The sequence below is a fragment of the Mauremys mutica genome, chromosome 18, assembly GCF_020497125.1.
Source record: "Mauremys mutica isolate MM-2020 ecotype Southern chromosome 18, ASM2049712v1, whole genome shotgun sequence".
Classification (NCBI taxonomy): domain Eukaryota; kingdom Metazoa; phylum Chordata; order Testudines; family Geoemydidae; genus Mauremys; species Mauremys mutica.
This window is the reverse complement of record NC_059089.1, coordinates 19,089,244-19,113,123: the sequence shown is the minus strand read 5'-3', so window position 1 is coordinate 19,113,123 and position 23,880 is coordinate 19,089,244. Positions and strand designations below refer to the sequence as shown.

At 42.2% G+C, this 23,880-nt stretch overlaps 1 protein-coding gene across 3 annotated transcripts in view; it reads left to right on the top strand.

The window, feature by feature from the left end:
* The window catches only part of RAPGEF1 (Rap guanine nucleotide exchange factor 1), a 127,411-nt gene that overhangs the window by 49,199 nt on the left and 54,332 nt on the right, over nt 1–23,880 (top strand). For all 3 annotated transcript variants that reach the window (XM_044992771.1, XM_044992769.1, XM_044992770.1), the window contains exons 2-7: nt 2,314–2,453; nt 8,794–8,972; nt 12,402–12,558; nt 19,586–19,674; nt 20,070–20,222; nt 22,515–22,638. In XM_044992771.1, coding sequence (XP_044848706.1) covers nt 2,314–2,453; nt 8,794–8,972; nt 12,402–12,558; nt 19,586–19,674; nt 20,070–20,222; nt 22,515–22,638 — 842 coding nt within the window. The remainder of the gene's footprint in view (nt 1–2,313; nt 2,454–8,793; nt 8,973–12,401; nt 12,559–19,585; nt 19,675–20,069; nt 20,223–22,514; nt 22,639–23,880) is intronic.

Genomic DNA, 23,880 nt, shown 5'->3' with positions numbered 1-23,880 from the left:
CTATCTCTTTCTTAATGATCCCCAACATTCTGTTCATTTCTGTGACTGCCATTGCACATTGAGTAGATGTTTTCAGAGAACTATCCACAATGACTCCAAGATCTCTTTCTTTAGTGGTAACAGATAATTTAGACCCCATCATTTTATATGTATAGTTGGGATTATGTTTTCCAACATGCATTTCTTTGCATTTATTGATTGAGTTAATTGGTATATGAAAATGAGGATGGAAAGTTGAAAGATGTTTTTATGGACCATTCAAAGGCACACTGGACACTTTAAAATCCTAATAATTTAGGTCCAAATTTTCAAATTTAATTAGTTAAGATTAGGCACCTAAATAAGTGACTTGTTGTCAGAGGTGCTGATCACCCACTGAAATTAATGAGAGCTGAGTGGACTCAGCAACTTTGATAATTAGTCCACTTTTATTTAAACTGCTTAATCTGGGTTTGGATGACTGTACTAAGTACCTAAATTTGAAAAATAAGAAGAGCCTTAAGTTTAAAAAAGTTCCTGCAATGTTCTGATGCTAAATTTTACTTTTTACCATATATGCTGCTTTATATTTTTCAACTTTATGAACTTGGACAAGGAGCATAGACTGGTCAGTTTCTTGCTTTTCTCCCCTACTTTGTCTAGTCAATTTCAGTTTCTCCTGCAGTAGCAAGCACACTGTAATGTTTAGGTTGCACACAGTACAGAGAGTGTGTGTATATATGTTGGAGGCGACCCAGTTTCTACTGAGGTTTTTAAGATAAATTTGTTTGAAATATTTCTCTTGGTCTCAGGTTTTGTAAAAGCTTATTTCTACAGAGAGTGTATTTTTGGCCTGATAGTGTCCCTAGAATGTTGTGTGAAGTGGCACATTTGTGTTCAGACTTAAGTATTGACAGGAGGGCAGCTACTAGAGATCCAGTTACTAGAATAGATGGTAACCAGTGACCACTGAGCATCAGCTAACAGGGTGCTTGTAAAATTGTGACACATGACTTCATTAGTTGGAGTTTTTGCTCTGGTGAAGGTGGGAACAGAAGAGACTAAAATCGGCCTTCCTGATGATAGTTAGTAATGCTTAATTCTCTTTAAAGGGAGGCGGTAAGCCCAGGTTCTTTCCCCGAGTTGTGGTTAGTGCTTTGTGAATGCAGAAGCAATACTAATGCAGCTATGTGGTATTTAGCTGCTGAATGCTAGATTTGACTCAGCAGCCCACTCTATTTGTAGTCTGTACGCTAACAAGAAGGTGCAGCACTACACACATGGGAGATGTCGCTGTTGTTCATTACGACCAATGCAGTCAATTCCCAGATAAGCCAAAAGGGCAAGGGAACGTTCAAGGGTAAGTGTTTACCTTTGCAGATAATGTACGTGAAGGCAAGTTTACTGTTTGCTGTCAGAGTTGTCTGGCTCACTACAAGAGCAATTCGTACCTTTCCTATTAAAATGCTGTTTCCTCAAAATACAATCCAAGTTGCTCACTGCCAGGAAGGCAGCTTATAAACTCTGTTCTATTTAGCAGCACAGCTAAACAGTTTAAAAAAAAATCTCATCAGAAAATCTGTGTGACAGCATCATAGATCTTTGAGCCTTCCATTTTTCAGACACTCACAAACCTGAAAAAAAGTTGATTTCCACAATGAAAAATGTGTCCTCCCATGAGGAAACTATTTTACTCAGTCCTCTAATTAAACTGCTTTAGGGTGTACATGTCTGGAAGCAATCTACTCCTTGTGTTCTAATGGTCCACCCTGACATGTAGGCCACTGTTTGAACTGAAACCCTTTGGAGATATGAAGATCCAGGTTTTTGGGCAAACTATTCATACAAAACCATTCAAAGGCCATGTGTCCTAGGGGATAGACAAATGGACTGGAACTCAAGAGACCTTGCTTCTGTTCCCAGCATTGCCACAGGCCTGTGGGTGACATTGGCAAGTCATTTCCTGTGCCTCAGTTTCCCCATCTGTAAAATTGGGGTAATGATATTTCCATTCTTTGTAAAAAACTTTAAGATCTATTGGTAAAAATGCGCTGTATAAGAAGTAGCTATCATTATTACTCTGATCCTGATGTAGTACAGGAAAAGCAACCTCATTGTCTTTTTCTCTGAATTTTAGAATAGCTGTATCTGGGGCGAAACAGAGAATGGTGGTGGTTATTACACTTGGAAATATAGTTAGAATTCACATCACTCTATATCAGTGCTGTTTTGTATTCACAGTCTGCTCTTCTAGATAATTTTGTAGCACAACTTGCCTGTTCCCCAAAAAATCTACTCCAGCCTAATAATGTATCTGCCTGTGCTTCTTTCCAGATTCTCAGCGCTCCCATCTCTCCTCTTTCACCATGAAGTTGATGGACAAGTTTCATTCACCAAAAATAAAGCGAACGCCATCAAAGAAAGGAAAACAGGCTGACCTGACAGTGAAAACCCCAGAGAAGCCAGTGAACAAAGTAAGCAGCTGAATGGTACTGTCTTGGTTACAGTCTTGCCAATTCCCTGCCTGTTGAATAGTCTGTACTGTAACTATACTGAAATCTGCTGCTCTGGCAATGTTGCTCTCAGTGCATGGGGCTGTTTTTCCTCCAAAGAATTTTACCGTTTCCTGAGGTACTCTTCAGAGTTCCTTTCCAGAATAACCATATAGATGGTCCTTTGTATGTAGTGTAGTTGACTAGAAACACACACAACTTTCCTTTTGAGATCTTGATGAATATTTCTTCCATGAGCATTGAAATGAGTCGTTATGGAATGCAGTTTATGGCCTGACATTCCCTCCCCACACACGCACACCCTATAGTTACGCTTACAACTTCCAAATCACTGCCTGACTTCAGGGTGTGTTCCATTAAAATGCAAGCAGATCCTTGAAGCCTGTCCAAAGATGTCCTCAATCTGTGGTGACCTCAACAGAGTGAGTCAAACAGATGTATTCAAACAGCTGCTGACTTTCAGCCCACCCTTCCTCAAACCTAAGATAGCTATTTCAAGCCTTATAAGAACCGAGATTGCCTCCTGAAAGAAAGGCAATAGCCAGTTGGCTACCAAAGTATTGCTTCCGCTCTCATTCTGACCTGGTTGAGCAGACAGAAGAATTTAGCTCTAGTATTGCTGAGATTTCCAGGTTTCAGGTGTAGAATTCAGTCCCAGGTTAAGAACAATTGGGATTATTTGTGGTAACTTGCAAGCCCCACAGTTGCTGTTGAGACCAATTCAGTGTACCATACCACCTTTGCTAACTTGTTTGGTTTATTCCTAGTGAGGTACAATAGGATTTATACAGTGGGGTTGAGTGGTGTCTAAAAATGAGACAAGGTAATTGTATCCTAGTACTCTTCATCACCATGTGGAAGACTTGGGTTTTCATTCTCTGGGCTGGATTTTGCAGTGGAGGCAGGGTGTCTGCATCTTGGGAAGATGTGCTAGATTAGAGGTGGGCAAACTGTGTGGCCTGTGGGGCTGTCTTGCCTGGCTCTTGAGCTCCTGGCGGGGAGGCTAGCCACCGGCCCCTCCCCTGGTGTGCCCCCACCCTTGCAGCCTCAGCTCGCCGTACCGCCAGCACTCTGGGCGACGGGGCTGCGAGCTCCTGCCGGGCAGTGCAGCAGCGTAGCTGGCTCCGGCCGGGCTGTGCGGCTGCCAGTCCTGGTGCTCTGAGCGGCGTGGTAAGGGGGCGGGGAGCAGAGGGGTTGGATCGGGGCAGGAGTTCCCGGGGGGCAATCATGGGACAGGGAGCAGGGAGCGGTTGGATAGGTGTGGGAGTCCCAGTGGGCCTGTCAGGGGGCGGGGTTGTGGATAGGGGTTGAGGCAGTTGGGACAGGGAACAGGGGGGTGTTGTATAGGGGGTGGGGTCCCACATGGGCAATTAGGTTGGATCGGTTGGCAGTTCTGAGGGGGGCAGTCAGGGGGCAGAAAGTGGGAGGGGGCGGATAGGGGGCGGGGGCCAGGATGTTTGGGGAGGCACAGCCTTCCCTACGCAGCCCTCCATACAGTTTCGGAACCCCTCAGGCCAAAAAGTTTGTCCACTCCTGTGCTAGAGCATTCACACCAGACTGTTAAGGAGAGAGGCTCACTGGCTTAAAAGGGAGTTACGTCCACTATTGAGGAGAGGAGTTGTAAAGCAGGGGAAATTATGAGGTCTTCAGGGTTCTCACTCATCCTCAGAGTGAGAGAAGGAAAGAATGGGCCTGTAGCAGCCCTCTTGTTGAGAAAAGGGTACAACCTATTACTTGAGAGAGAGAGAGATGGGGGCTGCTTGTTTACAATCATCCTTGAGAGCTGCCTTGCTACGATGAAAATGTATTGGTACTTATGTGGTGCCCTGCAGCCAAGAAAGTGCAAATTTTCACGCTGATCCCAAATTGTACAGAAACCAAAGAAATCTTTGTGACACCAGCACAGAAAAATCCAAACCAGTTCCTATAGTTGTCTTCAAAAAGCAACCATCTGCCAAGTTTCCGCTTTGAATGAATTTACCTTTACATGTCCATGGCAAAATGGAGGTTTATTATGGGGACTCATCTGGGCCCCCACTGTGGTGTTGCTACCAGGTCCTACTCATATTGGAGCTCTGACATTGAATTGTATGATATAACTTTTTATGTTAGGTGTCCATTAGAGCAGTAACCATTTTGTAAATGGGGGATAAAAATTGTTTTCCAAAAATCTCTGCAATTTTTTTCTCAACGGAGCCTTTCCATTGGTGGACAGGACAGAGGGGGAATAGGAGATAAGAGAGAGAACACTGATGAGCAGAATAAGTTGTACTGAAAGTAAATCTGATATCTAGAGAGCAGAATATGACTAATAAGAGAATATGGTCTATTCTGCAATAGTTGTTTGTTTTAATTGTCGAATCCTCTTTAGAGATAATATTATTTATTCCAAGGAGATTATAAGAAAGTTAACACACAGTGACTAGTTCAGAGGGTTATTATGTAGAGCATTTTTGAGCTCTGTGTACAATCCAATGGGCTATTTACTGGGGAGAATTTGCGCTATTTTATTTGTATTGATTGATTCACTGACATGCATGTAAAACAGTGTCATAGCCTTTCCTTTTAATTGATATCTGACCACAAACAGATTAAAACATATTCAAAATAGAAAATATATATATATATATATTTGCATATGAATGAAAGGCAAGTTTCTTTTGCATTATTTTTCCCAAAGAGCTTAGAGAGCAATATTGGGGAATGACTGACCAGGAATCTGCTGAACATGTAAAAATTTGTTACAAATCTAGGTGCTGGAATTGCATTATGGGGAAAATGAATCTCACTTGAGTTAATTGCTCAATAGGAAAGACAGCTGAGTTGCTGTTCATGTTGGGTAAATTGGCTATTGTTGGTCTGCATTTAAACTGTAAACCTTGTGACTTGTGAAATGTTGATCTCTGGCTCAGTCCTAATCCATTTTAATGACTGTCTCCAGCTAATTGATTAGTTTGATGGTAGCCAACTGATTAGCTTTGTGGGGGGAGGAAAGGGTGCCCCTGGGTCATTATTACAGAGCCTAGATGGAATATAAGGAGAAGTTGACAAATGAGAGATTTTCCTAAGATACATGATGTCAAAAGACAGACCTGACTGAGTAGATTTCATATCTATTCATGTACTCTGTCTCTTTAAATCCTGCGGCTAAGTCTCCTACACACTTACAGTAGATAATCTAGCTAGAGTAGAAGCAACAGTACCAAAAGATTGTGTAAATTCAAGAATGTAGCAAAAACCTATCCAAGTATTAAAAGGATGGTTTATTCCAGATCTAATAGTCAAATGTATGCTGTCACTGTAGCCTATTCAGTTCTATATAGGTGCTTATGCTGCACTCATCACCAAAGTATCTGAGTGCCTAACCCTTTCTAGGTCAGCTGTATCTCATACATAATGCATTTGTAATGATTATTTAAGGGAAACCTTCCAAAATCATGCAATGATATATCTGCATGTGTCAGTCAAGTGCGGGGGTGAAGGGACTTATTAGTTTGGCTGAGTAGTAAATCTATCCAATTTAATGCCCCAAATGGAGCAAGTGGAACTGCTGTTTTAGTAACTGCAGCCGTTGTAGATCTGCTCTCTTGCCAGTATAAGTTCACTTATGGGGCAGGTCCACCACAAGTGGAATTTGAAATAAGAGCTTAGTTCAAGTCCCCTGCAGCAATAAGGATGGGAACCCCTACTCACCCATCTTGGCTGTAGGGATATTTGGTGGATGAGCCTAAGCTATAGCTCATAATGCCTTGGAGCATTTAGACATTTTAGGAGCATTAATCAATATCCATCCCACCAGCTCTCTCTGTACACATCATTGCCCATTATTCCTTGTCTCTAGATTTATAATTAACCTCAGGGGAGACAGAGTTTCCACCATTTGTTTTGGGCTTGTGCTGGTCTGTTCAGGCTTCTGAGTGTCATGTTGATGGATTTGGTTTCATATTCTTCATATGAAGTTGATCTCTTGTTCAAGCCTGCTGCATACCAATATGACACCTGGTGTTTGTTTCTGTAGTAAGTTTGTTTTATGTGATAGGGTTATCAGCCCCATGCACAACCTTCGGTCCATGGTTCCTTATTCATTATTCCACACTGCCCAAATGTGGACACTTCCCCATCTGCCAACTGGGAGGGATGTGCTTGGTAGCTCTGGAAACTGGTGGACACCCTATGCACCTGGTGGTGCAAGAGGATCAAGAAGAAGAAAAGGAGGCAGAGTGGCTAAGGGAATAGAGGACTGGACTGGGCCTAAGGGAACATAAGTTCTATTCCCAGTTTTGCCACTGGCCTACTGATCGACATTGGGCAAGTCATTTCACCTCTGTGCTTCAGGTTCCCCGTCTGTAAAATGGGAATAATGGCACTGACCTCCTTTGCAAAGCCCTTTAAGATCAACTGATTAAAAGTTGCTATATAAGTGGTATTACATAATAAAAGTTTGTGTTAGAACTTGCCTAATGATGTTATAACATGCATGGAAATTTAAGCTTGCCTTCTGTAAGGTCAGGTCAGTTGGAACAGCAGCTGAAATAAAGCTAAGGGACCAAGTTCATGTTACTAGCCAGTGCTCCTTACGAATGTCTCATCCGAAGTTGTTTGGTCTGCTGGCCCCGTTTTTCAGGAAAGCTGCAGTTTAACAGCTGAAGGGACATGGGGCGGACACAATGCCCATAGGTCATTAATTCTTGAAGCTGAATTTGCTGAAGGGATAATGGATGAAACCTGACTCTGTTAGGCTCTCTGCTCCTTTACTAGCAATGTTTAGTAGTTAATTTAGATCTCCCCCTCAGGAATTTACTGCCAGCATTAATATACCCTTAGGCACGCTCTGGCAAACTTTAAAAAATATCCTTTACCACAACTCCATTGAACTGTCATATGCCACCTCTGAATTTCCTTTTCCAAAATTGCTGAGTGCCAGGATGTTGGAGGCATTCTCTAAGCTTTTTCCAGTTGACCCCTTCATTCCTGCTAATTCATTCACCGATGCCAAAATCTCTCATTTGTAGTGTGACAGTTCATCCCCTTCATGATTTCCTTCACTCAGCGATGCTGCTGGAATGAATAGTGCTTTTTATTTATGAAAGGTCTGAGACTGGAGCCCTTACTCACATGAGTAGCCCTATTGAAGTTAGTAGGATTACTTGGGATAGGACTGGACACATAATAATATAATATATGGAGATATACCTATCTCATAAAACTGGAAGGGATCCCGAAAGGCCATCGGGTCCAGCCGCCTCCTTCACTAGCAGGACCAAGTACTGCTTTTGCCTCAAGATCCCTAAGTGGCCCCCTCAAGGACTGAACTCTCAACTGGGTTTAGCAGGCCAATGCTCAAACCACTGAGCTATCCCTTATCATTGTAAACATCAGTGATGGAAGTGAAAATATAGGAATTTGGTTTTGATATTTGTTTGTGGGGTTTGCCTGATTGTGGAATTAATTCTCTCGCTTTTTTTGTTGGATGACCACTTTGCACTAAAATGACTCAAAGTAACATTTTTCAAAAGCGCCTAAGCTCCATTGTCAAAAGCAACTAAATCATTCTGGCCCCCGACTTCCAATGAAACCCAATGGGGCTTAGGTTCCTAAATCACTTAGGTTTGAAAATTTTACCCTGAATGTGTTTACACTGCATTGCATCTTTTTCTATTATTAAATCCCCACAAAAGGAAAGATCAGCAAGTTCAAAGAGCAGAGTTGTTACCTAACCATTGGTCACTTGAAAATAATTTTTGTTTTATGATTTAAAAATGGGGCACACATTGTGCTTCCATTCCCTTACTTAATTCAAGTAAATAGAATTCTGATCAGATTGGAAAAATCCCTACTGTACTGAAACCAGCTGTTGCCATCCCCTTCCTTGAATCATTCTTGCCATCTGCTCGTAGCACGTGTGCATGTCTCACCTGGAAAGCACAGGCTCTTTGTCTCTGCTGACTCCAAAGCAGTGTGATAATTCATCAATAAGGTGAGAGCTTTGCTTAAAAATGACTGAGCTGAATTTGTTTGTACCCAAAATCTTTCTCAGAACTTGCCCATTAAAATAAAAAGTCAAAATCTTTGCTATGAAGAAATGAGATACTGATTATTTTCCTAGGAGTGTTGGGATTAAACTTGGAAAAGTTTGTGGAGAGGGAAAGCCCATGTGTGCCTCTAACGCAGAAGTTACATCATTGTGCATTGTTGGTTTCACTGTATACCAGGTGAATTAAAATAACTTTCTTAAAAAAAAAAAAAAAAAAGACATTCTGTAATCTCTTCTTCCCCTCTATCCCCAACCTTTTTCCTTTAGAATTTAACTTGGCTTGAGGAGAAGGAAAAGGAGGTTGTAAGTGCATTGCGCTATTTTAAAACCATTGTGGACAAAATGGCAATTGACAAGAAAGTACTGGAGATGCTGCCAGGTTCAGCAAGTAAAGTGCTGGAGGCCATCTTACCTCTGGTCCAAGTAGACCCTCGGATTCAGCAAAGGTGAGTTTCCCTCTGGGGGAATTGTGATGGGGGAATGGCAGGCAATTTGTATTGTTTTGAAAAATCTTGGCACACAAGTGGCATGAAATGCTGCTCTTGCTAATGATTAGGAAAAAACAGTGGCTGATTTACAAGGCACCTTTCAAACATAAGTCTAAAGGCAAGTTCCCTGCTGCAAAGAGACTACAACATACAGTAGATAAGACAAACCAGATATTGGATGGCAGATTAGGAAAGAGAGAGCAAAAAGAGTTGGTTTGTGAGAAGAAGGAATGATTGATTCCTAGATGTGAGTTTGAAATGGGAGAGGACAGAGATGTGAGGCATGCTTCCAAACAGCAGAGAAGTGGAAGAAAGTTCATTGCTTGATAGCAGGCAGCTGACATTCTCAGAGATTCTGCATCAGATGCTGTGCCCTCACTGCAGCTAGTGTCATTAGCAAGCCAAAAGCAATGAGGGCAGACAGCTTTTGGCTGCAAGTGAGCACATCCACAAGGTATTTATCGGTGAAATTCTTCCACTTCTGCATTAGAGAAGTCTTCGACACGTATTGTAAATTGCCTGTTTGGACTTTAAGTCAAATTCAGACTTGGTGTAAGCAGATGCAACTCTGTTGACTTCAGAACAATACATGGTCTGAATTCGTTTCAGGGTGCGCACTCCTCTTTAGTAGATTATCTGTGACTCAATTCCGCATTAAATCTTACGCAGTTGTACAGTGAGTTCGAGGCCAGAAGAAATCTAGTGAGTTGCCAAGGCCACTAGCTCAGTTTGGATTATAAGAACTGTGGACTCTTCAAGCCACAGGCCAGAGCTATAGCTGCTAGATCACACAATCTTCCAGACTTCCGGAGCAGCTGCTTAAAAAACAAACTGCAACAAAACCCACCATTAAATAATGTTGTATAAACAAAACAGCGCAAAAATATATTGGAAAATGCAGATGTGTGAGTCCTGAAATCCTGAGAGATTTCATGCTGTTCTTGTGTATTTTCCCACTGAATATCTCCAAATGCCTCTTTGGTTTTATTTTCAAGAGCATTTTTGAAAAGCTGTCCAGTTGAACTATTGCTGCTACCACCTGTGAAGCCTCAGTTACTGATAAGTCTCAGAGGCTGACAGGAAAAAGAGGTGGTGTGATCTTCAGAGATGAAGAAATGACAGTATCTCTTACAGAACCACACTCTAAAGCCAGCCACAGTAGGGTGGTGTTACCTACTCTGCTGAGAGCCTTCAGAGTCTAGAGTTTAACTGGGTTTAGTGAGGGAACATCTGGGGAAGAATTAACTCAATTGGAGTTAGAGCAAAACTGAATTTGGCACTTGGTTATTAACTTCTGCTAGTTTAGGAGAGGTATCACTCCTGTATGAAAGAACATGGACTAACCCTGTCCTTATTTGCATAAATCAGGCACAGTAAGGCCTTGTGAAAGGAAAAGGACAGCTGGTAAGAGTGGAGCCAGCCTGTAGACAAAGGTGTTCCTACTGTACCTGGCCATTAGGGGGTCGGGAGTAAATGGTTAAAGATCAGAGTGGCAGCTGAGGTAAAGGAGTACCATTTTAGGTTTAGTTTGTAGAGGTACAGAGAGCAGTAGCTGTTGACATTGGAATATTGTTCAGGTTTTTTAGACCCAGAGTTCCTTTGACAGCTATCAAGTTTCCCACAGCCATTAAATTCCTGACAAGCACCTGCTTTCACTTAATCAAATAAAAAGTCCCCTAACTTGTGTCAAGAGATCATGTAAAATGTCAGTGAGTATCTTTAGGATAGAAAATGTCATCTTTGTGTAGTCAATCATTTTCTGATTCATGTCTCCACAGGGCATGTGTTGAATTAGTTTACCTTACTGGGGAGATTGAAATACAGAATATGTCTTGGAACACAAATACTCTCTGAGCTGCCCTCTCAACCCCAGGCAGTTAGATGAGGAGATATGGGAGCTGGATGTCAGAATCTAGCCTTTCAGCAGGGAGCTTCCATGATTAGTATGGGCTATAGTCATGTGGTCTTTTTCACTGAGTAATGACCTCCTACAGTAGACAGTGTTAGGGCAGGAATCCTGTATGCATGTTCTAGCGAGTTTAGCCCCATTCAGTTAGTGAGGATTTGGCAGTCTCATTAAGCAGCGCCCTTTCATGCTGTACCTACGTATCTTACTCCTTTCAATTAGTGGCAAGGCACAAAGGGAGATTTTGATGTTGAATCCCCCTCAAGAAAAATGTGCGAGGATGGGTTGTTGTGCAAGAAAGCCACCCAATTGTTGTTGAATTCCTTTTTGGCTTTCAAGGAAGCATTTGCATCAAGGACAAAAAATAATTACATCTAGTACAAAGTGGGCTTTTCAATTACTGCCTTCTTAGAAGGAAGTGGATTGAAGATTAATGGTAAAAAAATCAAAGCCTTGGAAAGAGTCAGGGGAGAGACCTATTTAGAAAAACATCTACTTCCCAGCTAACTTCTCTTGAAACGAGACAGAATACTGACAAGCACCATCGTTCTGAAAAATGTACTCTCCATTCTTTGCAGTCCTCCCTTTGAAGTTTTAGAATAGTTCATTACCCACCTAGGGCTTGATTCTGCAAACCTCATTCACCCAAGGAATCTCATTGAAGTTTATGGGCTTGATTCTCCTCTCAATAACACCAATCATTAAATCACTGGAGAGACACCAGCAGAATCATGCAATTGGGAATACTTATGTGAGTCAGGGTTGCAGGACCACATCTCTCTGTTGTCCTGATGTATCTTGAAAACATCTTTCCTGTTTGTGATGAAGCTTCAGATTAACACGTTTGTTAAAAATGACTATTAGGTCTTTATTGAAACATCATAAAGTGTCAGCACAACTTGTTTATTAGTGAAATGGACATTTTCAGAGCTGGTAGAGCAAACCTTAAAAGTAGTTTTGTTACAATTTTATTTAGTTCTTCCTTTTCCCAATAATCGTGGTTTTTTCCCTTCACAAAAATGGCTTTAGTGCTATTCTACCTTTAAAAAAGCCAAAACTGAAATTAATTCACTCAGAGCATTCAGAACCAAACTGTTGTGCGCACACAATGTCGGAAGAAAACTTTTCATAAGGAACGCAAGTTTAGTTTCACATTTCCAAGGATTAAGAACAGTGTGAAACTTATTCTCAAAACTATGAAAACATACCTTAATACCATTGTTTCAACAGCTACTTGAGAACTAGTAGTGTGACTGGAAAAGACGTGAAATCCATGTGTCATCTTGGTCCTACGTAAACACAAATTCCAGAAGAGGGAGTTAACAGAAGAAAAATTCAAATAGGGCACAGCGGAATTTTTACCTTTTGCTAACACACATTTGTTTAAAAATAAATTGTGGGATTGGCAGTAATTTCTCTATTAAGATAATTGTGCCATATTTTCATTTTATTATCTCTTGAACTCATTTTTTCCCCTCCAGTTCTGCCATCTCTTCCTGCTATAGCCGGGTGTACCAGAGTCTGGGAAATCTGATTCGTTGGTCTGATCAGGTGATGCTGGAGGGGGTGAACTCAGAAGACAAGGAGATGGTGACCACAGTGAAGGGTGTCATTAAAGCTGTTCTGGACGGAGTCAAGGTATGATATGCTAGATACTGCATGCTATAGATAGTATACGGTATTCATCTTTTCTAAAAGATTTATTTGGAGGATAAAGACAACAGTTTTTAGGAGCATGTAAAACATAAAAATCCTGTTCTTGACATGAATACATTCTTATCTCAGAAATCTACTACAGCGTAAATGAGATTGCCTTATCTGGTGCATTCCTTAAGGATCAGCACAAATGGTGGCGCAACAATGCATGCTGATGGACTGCCAGCAGCAACGAACCTTTATTGTATTAAATTTTTAGTGAGCCTTCCCCATTCCGAATGCAGCTTACAGGTTGGAGTTCACATATTTTTCTGTCTAGACAAAGGGTAATGGAAATGTTTCCCGTTAATGCTCAGAGAGAATCAAAGATGCCAACCTCCACCTTTAACATTAATGAAAAGGTATGAATCAGTAGTGTGATGCTGCAGTTCCTTGTCACTGGGGGCTGGTGACTGAAGCTAGGCTACGGTTGATTGTTTTGGAGATTTGGTTTGCACAAGCAGTAGTAAGTTCTGTATTCTGTGTGTGACCTTCTTGGGACACCCCTTCTCCCATCTCTGCCTGAAAAGCTACCAGCATGCCTCCCACCTCCCAGTAGATTTTTGTCATCCATGTTTCTCCTTACCATGTCCCAGGCCTTCCCCACCTTTGCTGATGTTGTGCAGCCCAATCACTCTAGCAGCCTCTCTGCTGGATCCTACCACCCTTGAATTAGATGTTTGAACACCCTGGAGCTTTTCTTAATTGAATACTTTATGTTCAGGGTCTCTTGTCAAAGGCCCCCGGGCACTAGCAAAGAGGTTGTCATATGTGTTGGAACTGTATTTTGAAAGGCAGGGACATCTTAAGTGCAGAAAGAGGGAATTAAGCCTCTTATGCCAAACTGAATCAGACCTCTAAAGATCTGTTTAAAGGCTCAAGAACTGAGGTACAGTTGGGGTAGGTTCTTATTCCAGCTGATCCACTTAACTCGTTCTTCTTTCCTTAGAAAATCATATAGTAATAATTAATTAATATGTAGCTCTTAATAACACTTCTCATCAGTAGATCTCAAAACACTTTACAAAAGAGATCAGTATCATCATCCCCATTTTACAGATGGGGTAACTGAGGAACAGAGAGTGGCAGTAACTTGCCCATGTCACCTAGCAGGCCAGTGGCAGAGCCAAGAATAGAACCCAGGTCTCCTGAGTCCCCATCCGGTGCTCTGTCGGGTCACGCTGACATCTTTTTATTGTACTCAAACTTGGCTTAGTTTCTGTTGCGATTCACTTTCACACAGAGTTCCAAGCATCTCATGGGCTTTGGTCATCGCCAGAAGTGTTGGTGTGCTGCTCTGAGCGTCCATCTTTCATGTCATGCACTTTAGTTAGTAAAAATAACCCTATTAGTTCTGAAGGCTTTTAAAGTTATTTATTTGAAACAAAATGTTCCCATCATCCAGAGAAATCACATTTCCAGCATTGTTCTGCATGGTATGCCCCTTAAACGTAGGCACCAAATATCACCTAAAATGGGTGTTTAACTCTCTGAGTGGGATAGGAGGGGAAAAGCTTGGGTGCAGAACTGTAGGGACAGAGCCTCAGCTGGTGTAAATTGTCAGAGCTCCCTGGACTTCGATGGCACTGGGGCAATTTTCACCTCCTGAGGATCTGCCCCATAGTATCCAAACAGCCCAACAAATAGGGGAGGCAGCGCAACACTGGCTTTGACCTTGTTCAGATCTATATAGTCCTGTGCAGACGTACGTGTGTGTGTGTGTGTGTGTGGCGAGACTCATCCTGTGCAGACCTGTGTCACTGCACAGGTATAGATAAGAGTTGGGTGTGCAGACCCACTGCATAGAAATACCAATTTGGTTTTAATTTAAACCAGTACCTTAAATATCTGGTATCTGTACTCTTGGCTAGAAAGAAGACAGAGTTTCAGTGTAAGTGCGTGTAAGAGACATGAAAGCATCTCTTACTGTGTGGGAAGTGGGGAGTTATTTTAGAAGAGCCAAGCTGACCATGGTATCTGGAAGCAGGAAGTGAGAAATTGGACACTTCTCTACTGCCCTGAGCGATTTCTGTAACATTAGTAAAATCTCCATCAAATCCCAGTTCTACATTTTAGTGCTTACTTCCCTCTTCATTCTCAGTATTGTGCTTGGGACAGCCTGCCCCTTTGTATTATTTGCTGTGTTCATCTCAGGTTTGGTTATTTATAGCAAGCAAAATTCCCTTTTATGATTACACCATTTTAAAAAAAATCCATCTCATTTTGGAATTTCCAGTTTGCTAAAGTAGCAGGGAGTGCAGAGATAGCAGTAATTACACATGATTAAAACTGACAGGAGCCTTTTTACAGTTCTGATAAGGAGTAGCTTGGTGTGCATCTGGCCCAGTTGCTTAACCCTCTGTGTGATGAACTAAAGACCTGTGACTGACTCTTGGGCCTCTGACTCCTGGGTTAACGGATGCGGGGGAGGGAGAAAGTAGAGGTATGGAAAACCTGGTGGTGTTTGGTAATGTTTTCAAAATTTGAAGCACCATTGACTGGTTTCAAAGGGACGGCTTTTAATGCTTGCCTGGAGTTTTGCGGTAAGGACATGGGAGCTGGTGGGATCCTCAGACTTAGAGCTGGGTGAATAACTGATTTTTCGCTTTGGTCACAATTCCAAAAAAATGGGGAAACATGTCAGTTTGGGTTGAACTGAATCTGAAATTTTTGGTGACTTGAAAACGTTTGCCCAAAGTGGGGATTTGATCAAAGGTCTCCTACATCTCAGGTGCGTGCCCTTATCACTTGGCTAAAGCTTATGAGGCGTGACAGTAGTGGCAGTGCCATCACCATGTCACTGTCCTCCTTCTCTTCTGGCCATTTTGTGAATGTCCAAAAGTATTTGTGTCAAATGTGTGACTAGTTTTGGGTCAACCAAAACTGCGTTTTTCTTTGAATGAGCCACACAGCTCTATTCAGATATGCCTTCATTTGGGACTTAAAGGGACTGGGAAATAACAGAGCAACGGAATTATGGGCTACTCCAAAATGTTGTCACTCCTATGCCATGTCAGTGCATGTGATGAGAGGTATTTAATTTCCACAGTAATGGTCTGAAATATTCTTAGCAGTGCTTTAAAGCCTCAATTTAGATTGTTTTCCCCTGATATGATCTCTAAATTCCCATATGCAAAAGAGGCTTGTCTCTTGTTATAAAGCAGTGAAAAGGGAAAATTGGCTAAGCATGTTAATCTCTGGAGGCTGAAAGTTGTCAGCATTGTGGCAACGGTTGCCAGTGGCACAAACCTCCTCATCATTCAACTCGGGTTGGTTAGATTTATTAAACACAGTGGAGGAGGAGAAAAGAGGAAATTCATCAGCAGATTTACCTTCGCTGATCCAAGAGGCTCTCAGGCATATTTCAGCTTTTGGTTTAACTACCATTCATTTCATTTAGTTTTCTTTTATGCATTATGTGGTCATTGATCTTGCTCATAAATGCCTGATAAAGGGCCTGATCCAAAGTACTTTGAAGTCTATTGGAGTCTTTCCAGTGACTTCATCAACAATTGATCTGGTCCAGAATGCACAAAGGCAGCAATCAAGTGAGTCACCTCTCAATCTTGATCATAACTTGGTACATGAAATGCCAACTGCAGCACAACCCCTTTTACAGCTCTATGCTAGTAGGAGTAATGGATGTGATGATGTCACTGCATGGTTGCCAAAAAACCTAGCATTTGGGAACTGAAAATCCTTATGGGATCCCAGTTTCCAAAATCTCACTGATGCTTTTCCTTGTGCTTCTGTACAAATGGTAAAGGGAACTGCAAAGCTAAAATGAAAATGGAGTTCAGTCTATATTTCTCTAATAATCCCCAGTACCCTGGTTGCAGGCAGGCACTCAACACAGAAATAAGTTTTAACTAATATGTTTTTAATTCTTTTCCTCCTTTGTAAGATTCCCTCTTGTACTTTAGATTTGTGGTACTTGTCTGGGATGTCCCAGAATGACACTTTCTTAAGAGAATTGCCGGCAGGATTTCAGAGCCTGAGGGGAATCAGATTTTTAGAAGGTTAGTTAAAACTTGTGCTGTGTGCCTCTTTAGCAGAGGGGACATTCAGCAGAGAAAACTGAGGTTAATTCAGTGTTCGCAACTTCGCAGTTCCTCTTTAACTGAGGGTGTTTGGGTATTACAGTTTTCGTGCAGTGTTTCCACTGTACATCAGCACAGTGTAATTTATAGATACCGTTATAAGCCCTGAAGCGCTGTTGCTACCCAGTTCAAATTATGAACACTTAGACGGACATGGCCTGCCCTGGGTGAGGGCAGGGGCCTGTTAGAGAAGGGGTTAACAATGGTTTCCTTAATCCTGGACTTTCTTTCATCCTTGGCAGACATGAGCCTTGCACTTCCCACTGAACTCTACTCACTGCAGGAGTGGTTCTTCCATCTCTCCTAGATAGGAGCTGCTTTGTAGCACCAGCCATAGTAGACACGCATGCTCTATCTGCTCCTGCATCCTGTTTTATTCAGCATATGTGGTCTCTCCAGGGCCGATATCTCTAAAGCTGGGTGTTTTGCTCTGCTCTTGATAGGTGTCCAGCCTTACACAAGGTAGATTGATTTTGAGTACAAACCAGTTACGTAAACATAACTCCCAGTACCAAAACAGTGTGTAATGGGCTCATCGTCTGGTTGATGCATGTTCATTGCATGCATAGTGCATTGCTCTTCGTTCCTCGCGTTGAGCACATGTTGTCCCTTAGAAGTTGAGGTTTTGTAGAGTCACTTGAATTGACTCTTTTCCTCAGTAGGATGATGGTGATGACGTTGTAATCATGTTTACTCATGTTTTATGAAGCACTGACAGTTGTTTTCTAACTCATCAGTTTGGGATGTGCAGATGTTAGCTGAATTTCAGGTTGCTGTAAAAAAATTAGTTCTTTGCATCTTCCTTTGAATAATCTGCAGGGGAGCCAATATGAGCTGACAGCACTGGTAGTTATCCAGTCTGATTGGACCAGGGCACATGTTTATAGCTTTGAGCAACAGATCTATTTTGTCCGCCTCTAACCGCCATAAAATGTGCTCTCCACTATAATGGCATTGTTGGAGCATGAGTTATTGTTTTGACTGCTAGCAGACTTGTAGTTCAGGATTATCATACCCTTATCTCTTTATCCACAGTCTTATCTGTTATAGCCAGATAGACAGTACAGAAGTTCTCTATATGATCATGAAACTTCCATAACTACAGTATTAAAGGAGGCAGGGCTTTTAACAAATTTAACTGTAAATTTAACTCAGAAAGCTGAAGGGAATCCTATGGAAAACTAAATCATACTTTCTGATATTTACATATCTATACTTTATTTATAAAACTTAAAACAATTTCATTATTTTATTGGTTGGCCAAAGTGAGGTCCTACACTCAACTTTATTCATATTCTGTTATTTCTCGGCTTACTTGCATTTCAGGTAAAATTGATATCGTGGCTTAGTGAACACCTGTATTTGGAGGCTGGATTAGTCACCAGTGTAAGCGAGGTTGCCTTATAGTCTTATCTCAACAGAGTTATTGGCTCATCTCCTTTGAGGTGCTGTTAGCCAGTCTCTGAAGTATGATTCAGAGAGCTTAGGAAGGAGGTTATCTTATTTCTCACTAAATGGAGTTCTTTGATGTTTCCTTCACTATATGTGAACAGATAGCTCCTTCTGGGTTAAGCTTTTTTTTTTTTTAAAGTAGATTCATAGATCCCAAGGCCAGAAGGAACCATTGTGACCATCTTGTCTGACCTTCTGTATAACACAGCCCAGAGAACTTCCCCAAAATAATTGCTAGCACATGTTGTTTCAAAAAACATCCAATCTTGATTTTAAAATACTCTATGATGGAGGGGGATTGTGCATAGTGCATGGCTGCTGGCTGCCTCGGTGCCACTTTAAGCTTCATTATCTAAAGGCTCTGACACCCATATACAGGTGGGCATAGGAAGTCCCAATCTGGGTGTGTCTACAGGAGATGTTGTCCACGACCTCCAGTTACTAGTGAACCCATTTGACATGTCTGGTTTTTTGGAGACAGTAGAGTGGCTCATTTTCCTCTGGCATGGGACAAAATGGACATCTGGTCTTTTGGGCTCCACTTTCTTATTTTGGATGTGTTTTCATTTGCAACTGGAAATTTAAATCCATGCAGAAATACATGGTAAGAAGATGTGTGCCACTTTCTTGTTCCTCCATGTCTTGGTCTCCAGTGTTGATGGGGTGAACGATGTTGCTAGTAAAGCCCATTTCAAGTGAAAAGATGAGAAGTAGTAAAAGTAGGAGGCAGGGAAGATGGCATATCCAAGCCAGGAATCCCACTAGCAACTCTGGTTGTGAAGGGTCGCAGTGATTAGGAGAAAGCTGTCTGTTTAGAAACTAGGTCCAGAAGGTCCTTGCTAAGTGCTGCTGCTGACTGGTGAGATCCATTGTGAATTCCAACATTTTGGAAATTAGCAAGGTAAGGTAAGTCAGCAGAAAAGCAGGCTTTGCATTACAGAATATAATTTGTTCTTTTCTTTGGAGAACTGCCATTTCTTTTAGCTAATTATAATATTTCATAGTATGCAGGGGCGGCTCTAGGGATTTTGCCGCCCCAAGCATGGCAGACAGGCTGCCTCCGGTGGCTTGCCTGCGGAGGGTCCGCTGGTCCCACGGCATGCCTGCGGGAGGTCCGCCGAAGCCGCGGGACCAGCGGACCCTCCGCAGGCAAGCCACCGGAGGCAGCCTGCCTGCCGCCCTCGCGGCGCCGGCAGGGCGCCCCCCGCGGCTTGCCGCCCCAAGCACGTGCTTGGCGTGCTGGAGCCTGGAGCCGCCCCTGATAGTATGCTAGCGTTGCAATATGAAGAAGATTTGGTGCTATGACACCCTGCTACAGGTTGCTTCCTGAGAGGAGGAGAAAGATTATTATTACTGTGCTACATTTTAGCAAAGGTCCATGGTAGTTATCTTTTGCTGTTTTTTTTGCCTTTATATAGGAGCTCGTCAGACTCACAGTAGAGAAGCAGGAACATCCGTCTCCCACAAGCCCAGTTAAACCCAGTTTACCAGCATGTAAATCTGACAGGTGGGTCACCAACAAATGTTTGATTGGGGTGTTTATATATAAACAGACACTCACGTATCTTGATGTCTGCATGTGGGTTGATTTCTTGCCTCCGGTAGCTGAATACTTTAGGGCCAGGATCTGGCGAACTTCCTCACTCAGGGAAGCACCATACTCCTCAGGGAGTCCTATTGATTGCAGTGGGGCTACTTGAGAAGTAAGGTGCTACTCAGTGTGAGGAAGGATGCTGAAATCCGGCAACAAGAAATCATTTGCATTTTACATTGTGGATACATACGGAGTTTTGCTTGGAGATAGTATTTTTTTGTATTTCACTGTTATTTCTTTTAAATATGTATTTTAAAGTATATGTATAAATCACATGCAGACAGCATTCTACAAATTGTGCTTTGCAGCCCCTCAGAGCTTCCCCTGACGGATAGAGAGATGGAGATTCTCAACAAGACAACTAGTATGACTCAGTCTTCTGAGATACTGACTGACTCCATGGACGAAGAGGTTGCCCCTCCCAAACCCCCTCTACCTTGCATTCGCGTGGCAGAAAACAGGTAACCCTGACATGCAGTCTGCCTCTCTTGTATGCTGGTCGCTATAGTATACAACCGTATTACATTAGCCCTTCCCAATGTAACTTATACATGAGAGAAATCCTTCTGTTGGTTATGGATGTCCCCTTGTTGTAAATACAACCCTCGCCATGGTAAACCCTTTCTCTGCTATGTTGCATTTCCTGCCCTCCAGGGTGAATTCTCTGAATAACATCGAATCCCCGGAAAAATGTGTCTCCTTGCAGGACAGGAAGGATTTTAAAAATCCAGGACTATAGCAGTCCTTACTCAACACAGGAAGTGAATAGTGACCCTGCTTCATTTCTTGGGCTTGGGTTTTTTAAAGGTTTATTTGAGTATAAATTGACATTTAAAGAAACTTTGCAAGACCAATGCTGTATTGTGTTTGAGACAGGCCTCACTGCCCCTCTAGGCTGGCTTTAGCAGGCTCCTGTGGGAGATTGGACTTCTCCACCACAGTGCATAATGGGGCATGATTTGGATCTAGGGGAGGACTAAATGTCAGAAGTCCTATCACAGGAAACAAACCATAAATGAAGTAATTTATGCTCCTCTTCACTTGTTTGGGCCATTCAACACATTTTTAAAGTTAATGGAGTTTTAAAATCCACATGCAAATCAGCTTTAGGTCTGAAGGGTGTGTGTGGTGACAGGTCCTTGTACTAAGAAGCCATAGTTCTATCTTTATTATCATTATTAGTATTTATAGTGCCCCCATCTCCATGGTATCTTGGTGTACTTCATATGGCTTACGTTTTCCAAAGGGAAATCTGGCGGCTGCTATGGATAAAGAAAGCTTAATAGGTCTTCATCTAATAAGCGAGTCCAGAATTGCCTATTGGAAGAACCAGAGTCTGAGAGTTAGGATTCCTGAGATCTATTTCCAACTCTGCCACTGGCTTGATTCTTGTTTTCAGCAAGTCCCTTTGTTTGTCTGTGCCTTTCTTTTCCCATGTGTAATTTTAGGCCAACACTTTCTTTTGAAAACACTTTAAGATCCTTTGATGAAAGTGTACACTATGTAAGTGCAAAGCATTCTTATTTAAAAGTACATGAATGCCTTGGAGGATGACATTTTCCTGTGCTGTTTTAGTTATATCCATATGGGGCTTGATCAATTCTCATTGAAACCAAAGGAAGTCTTTCTGTTCATTTCAGTGGGCATTTTAGCAGCCCATAATCTGTATGAATGTGTTATAGAAGTATTCTGAAAATATAATGGGTGTAACCATTACAAAAGTATTGGAGATGATTGGAACTCAGCACACGCTAGTCTGAGATCTCATGAAAAGAAAGATTTGATTTGCAGGACACGTTTTAAGGGGTTTAGTAGGTAATGCATGTTTATGGGCACTGGAGGGAACGTAGGTGGCAGGAGATCACAAGGCAGACAAAGATGATCTTGGGTGGATGATGTGTAATCCTGGTTGGACCAAAAGGAATGAGGGAACTGTTCACCCAGAAATATTAGCAGAGGATCATGCAGTATGGGCTACCTTCATTGCAAACCTCCAGTAATGGAGATACCACATAAGAAGAAGAATCTGTATGCAGTTAATTGTGTGGTGTTTGGCACATTAAGAAACTGGTGAAAGGGATTCAAACTGTGTGAAAAAAATCATTTTTAACTGTGGTGTCCTTACCCTTTCTAAAAAGTAACCACAAGAAAGTTTCTGCACTCTATTCTGAGAAGTAGGAAAAACCACTAGGCTTCAGCACATGCATATGCTGTGTGCATGTTACAGACTTTACCCCTATAGCACCAATGCTGGTTGGTGGTGTGAAAATGTACCTCATGTGGTTTTTTAGAAACATGCAGGGTCTTCTGCTGTTGAGGTCTGCGGTTGGCAGTGACCATCACATTTCTGTGTAGTTTCTGAATTTGAATGTTCTGTATGAAGTGTCCTGGCATATTCCGGAAAGAGAATGTGTGCATGCTCATTGGCACCAGAGAGCTTGAGCTTATCTGTGGTATTAGAAGCAACATCTGAACATATAGAGAGATCTGTCCCATGTACTGTGATAAAACCACCTTAGTGTAATAAGAGGTAGGCATTTCCCAGCTATATCCTAGTGCCAAAATATAGACCCTTCTAGTACAGACCATGAAAGAGTGTGGATGACCATCTCCTCTACTGAGAGATGGTGCATAAATTGGTCAAGGATCCCTAACGTCGTGAGGCAGATAGAATCCTGGCTCCTAGAGCCTCAAAGCAACATTTGGATAATCAAGTATTTGAAGTTGCTGAACTTTTTTTTTTTGTCTTGCAGCCCTCCTCCAGCTTTGCCCCCTAAAAAAAGGCAGTCGGCGCCTTCTCCTACCAGAGTGGCAGTAGTCGCACCTATGAGTCGAGCCACCAGTGGATCTAGTTTACCTATTGGAATCAACAGACAGGTAATGGCATAACCCTTTAAAAACATTGGAATCATGTTCTGGAAAGAAATAAGCTGCTGTCTTCATTCCTGCAGCACCCAGCGCATCTCCTCTCTTGCCAAAGAACCCTTGTTTTAAAGAACTGTACTTGAATGGACAGATTTTCCTTGGAGAGGAGATTCAGCCACCTAAAACTTCATACAATAATATGCATACTCCTCTACCCCGATATAACGCGACCCGATATAACACGAATTCGGATATAACGCGGTAAAGCAGCGCTCCGGGGGGGCGGGGCTGTGAGCTCTGGCGGATCAAAACAATTTTGATATAATACGGTTTCACCTATTACGCGGTAAGATTTTTTGGCTCCCAAGGACAGCGTTATATCAGGGTAGAGGTGTAGTTTTATTTTTTTTAAGGCTTCTGTTCCATTTAAATAGTAAATTGCTACAAACTGTTGCTCTGAGCTGTGATGGACTTCAATGATCCTAAAGAACAAGCGAGTCTGTCTGTAACAGAACATAGTATGCAGAATGATTGGCTGAACTTACCAAGACCCAAGTTTCTGTGTGTGGCATGATTCATATAGTACATTGGAGAGCTCAAAACTTCATATGCAGACTCTTGCGTCTTAAAACAGCTGTTAACCTAAAGAGACTGGTTTGAGCAGCTGTTTTCTGTCCACTAATGGGCTTGTAATGGGTAAAATGGCTGAGTAATAGAGGAATTAAGGAAATGATGGCGCTACGGGGGTTGTTTGCCTTCCCTCAGCCATTATTTGTCATTGGTACAGTGCTATAAATATACGTGCTGATTTACAGAACTAAGGACTTGTCCTCATTGCAGAGTTAACTTGATTTATAACTCGAGTCCCATCCACGCACCAGAACACTTAACTCAAGCATGGTGGTGCTTTTAACTCAAGTTGGCTGGTCCATCGGGGGTACAGGCTGCAGCTCAGGTTAGCTCAGCTTGTCAGCTGCTAACACGACCGCTCTGTGCTGCTAATCCAATCAGGCTGTGCCGCTCTAGTGTTATTTCTCAGTGAGGCTGCTCTCACTTGAGCTAGACTAGCTCAAGAGGGTTAACGCGAGTTAACTGTGGTGAAGATATAACCATAAACACAGCTGCTAGCTTTTTTTTTTTAGACTATCATTTAACACTAGCTGCGCCGCGCCTCCCCCCCCCCCCTGTCGGATTGTTTTGCATAAGAGTGTGAGAAACTGACATGCAAGTTTCAAGGATGAAGCTAGTTCTTAT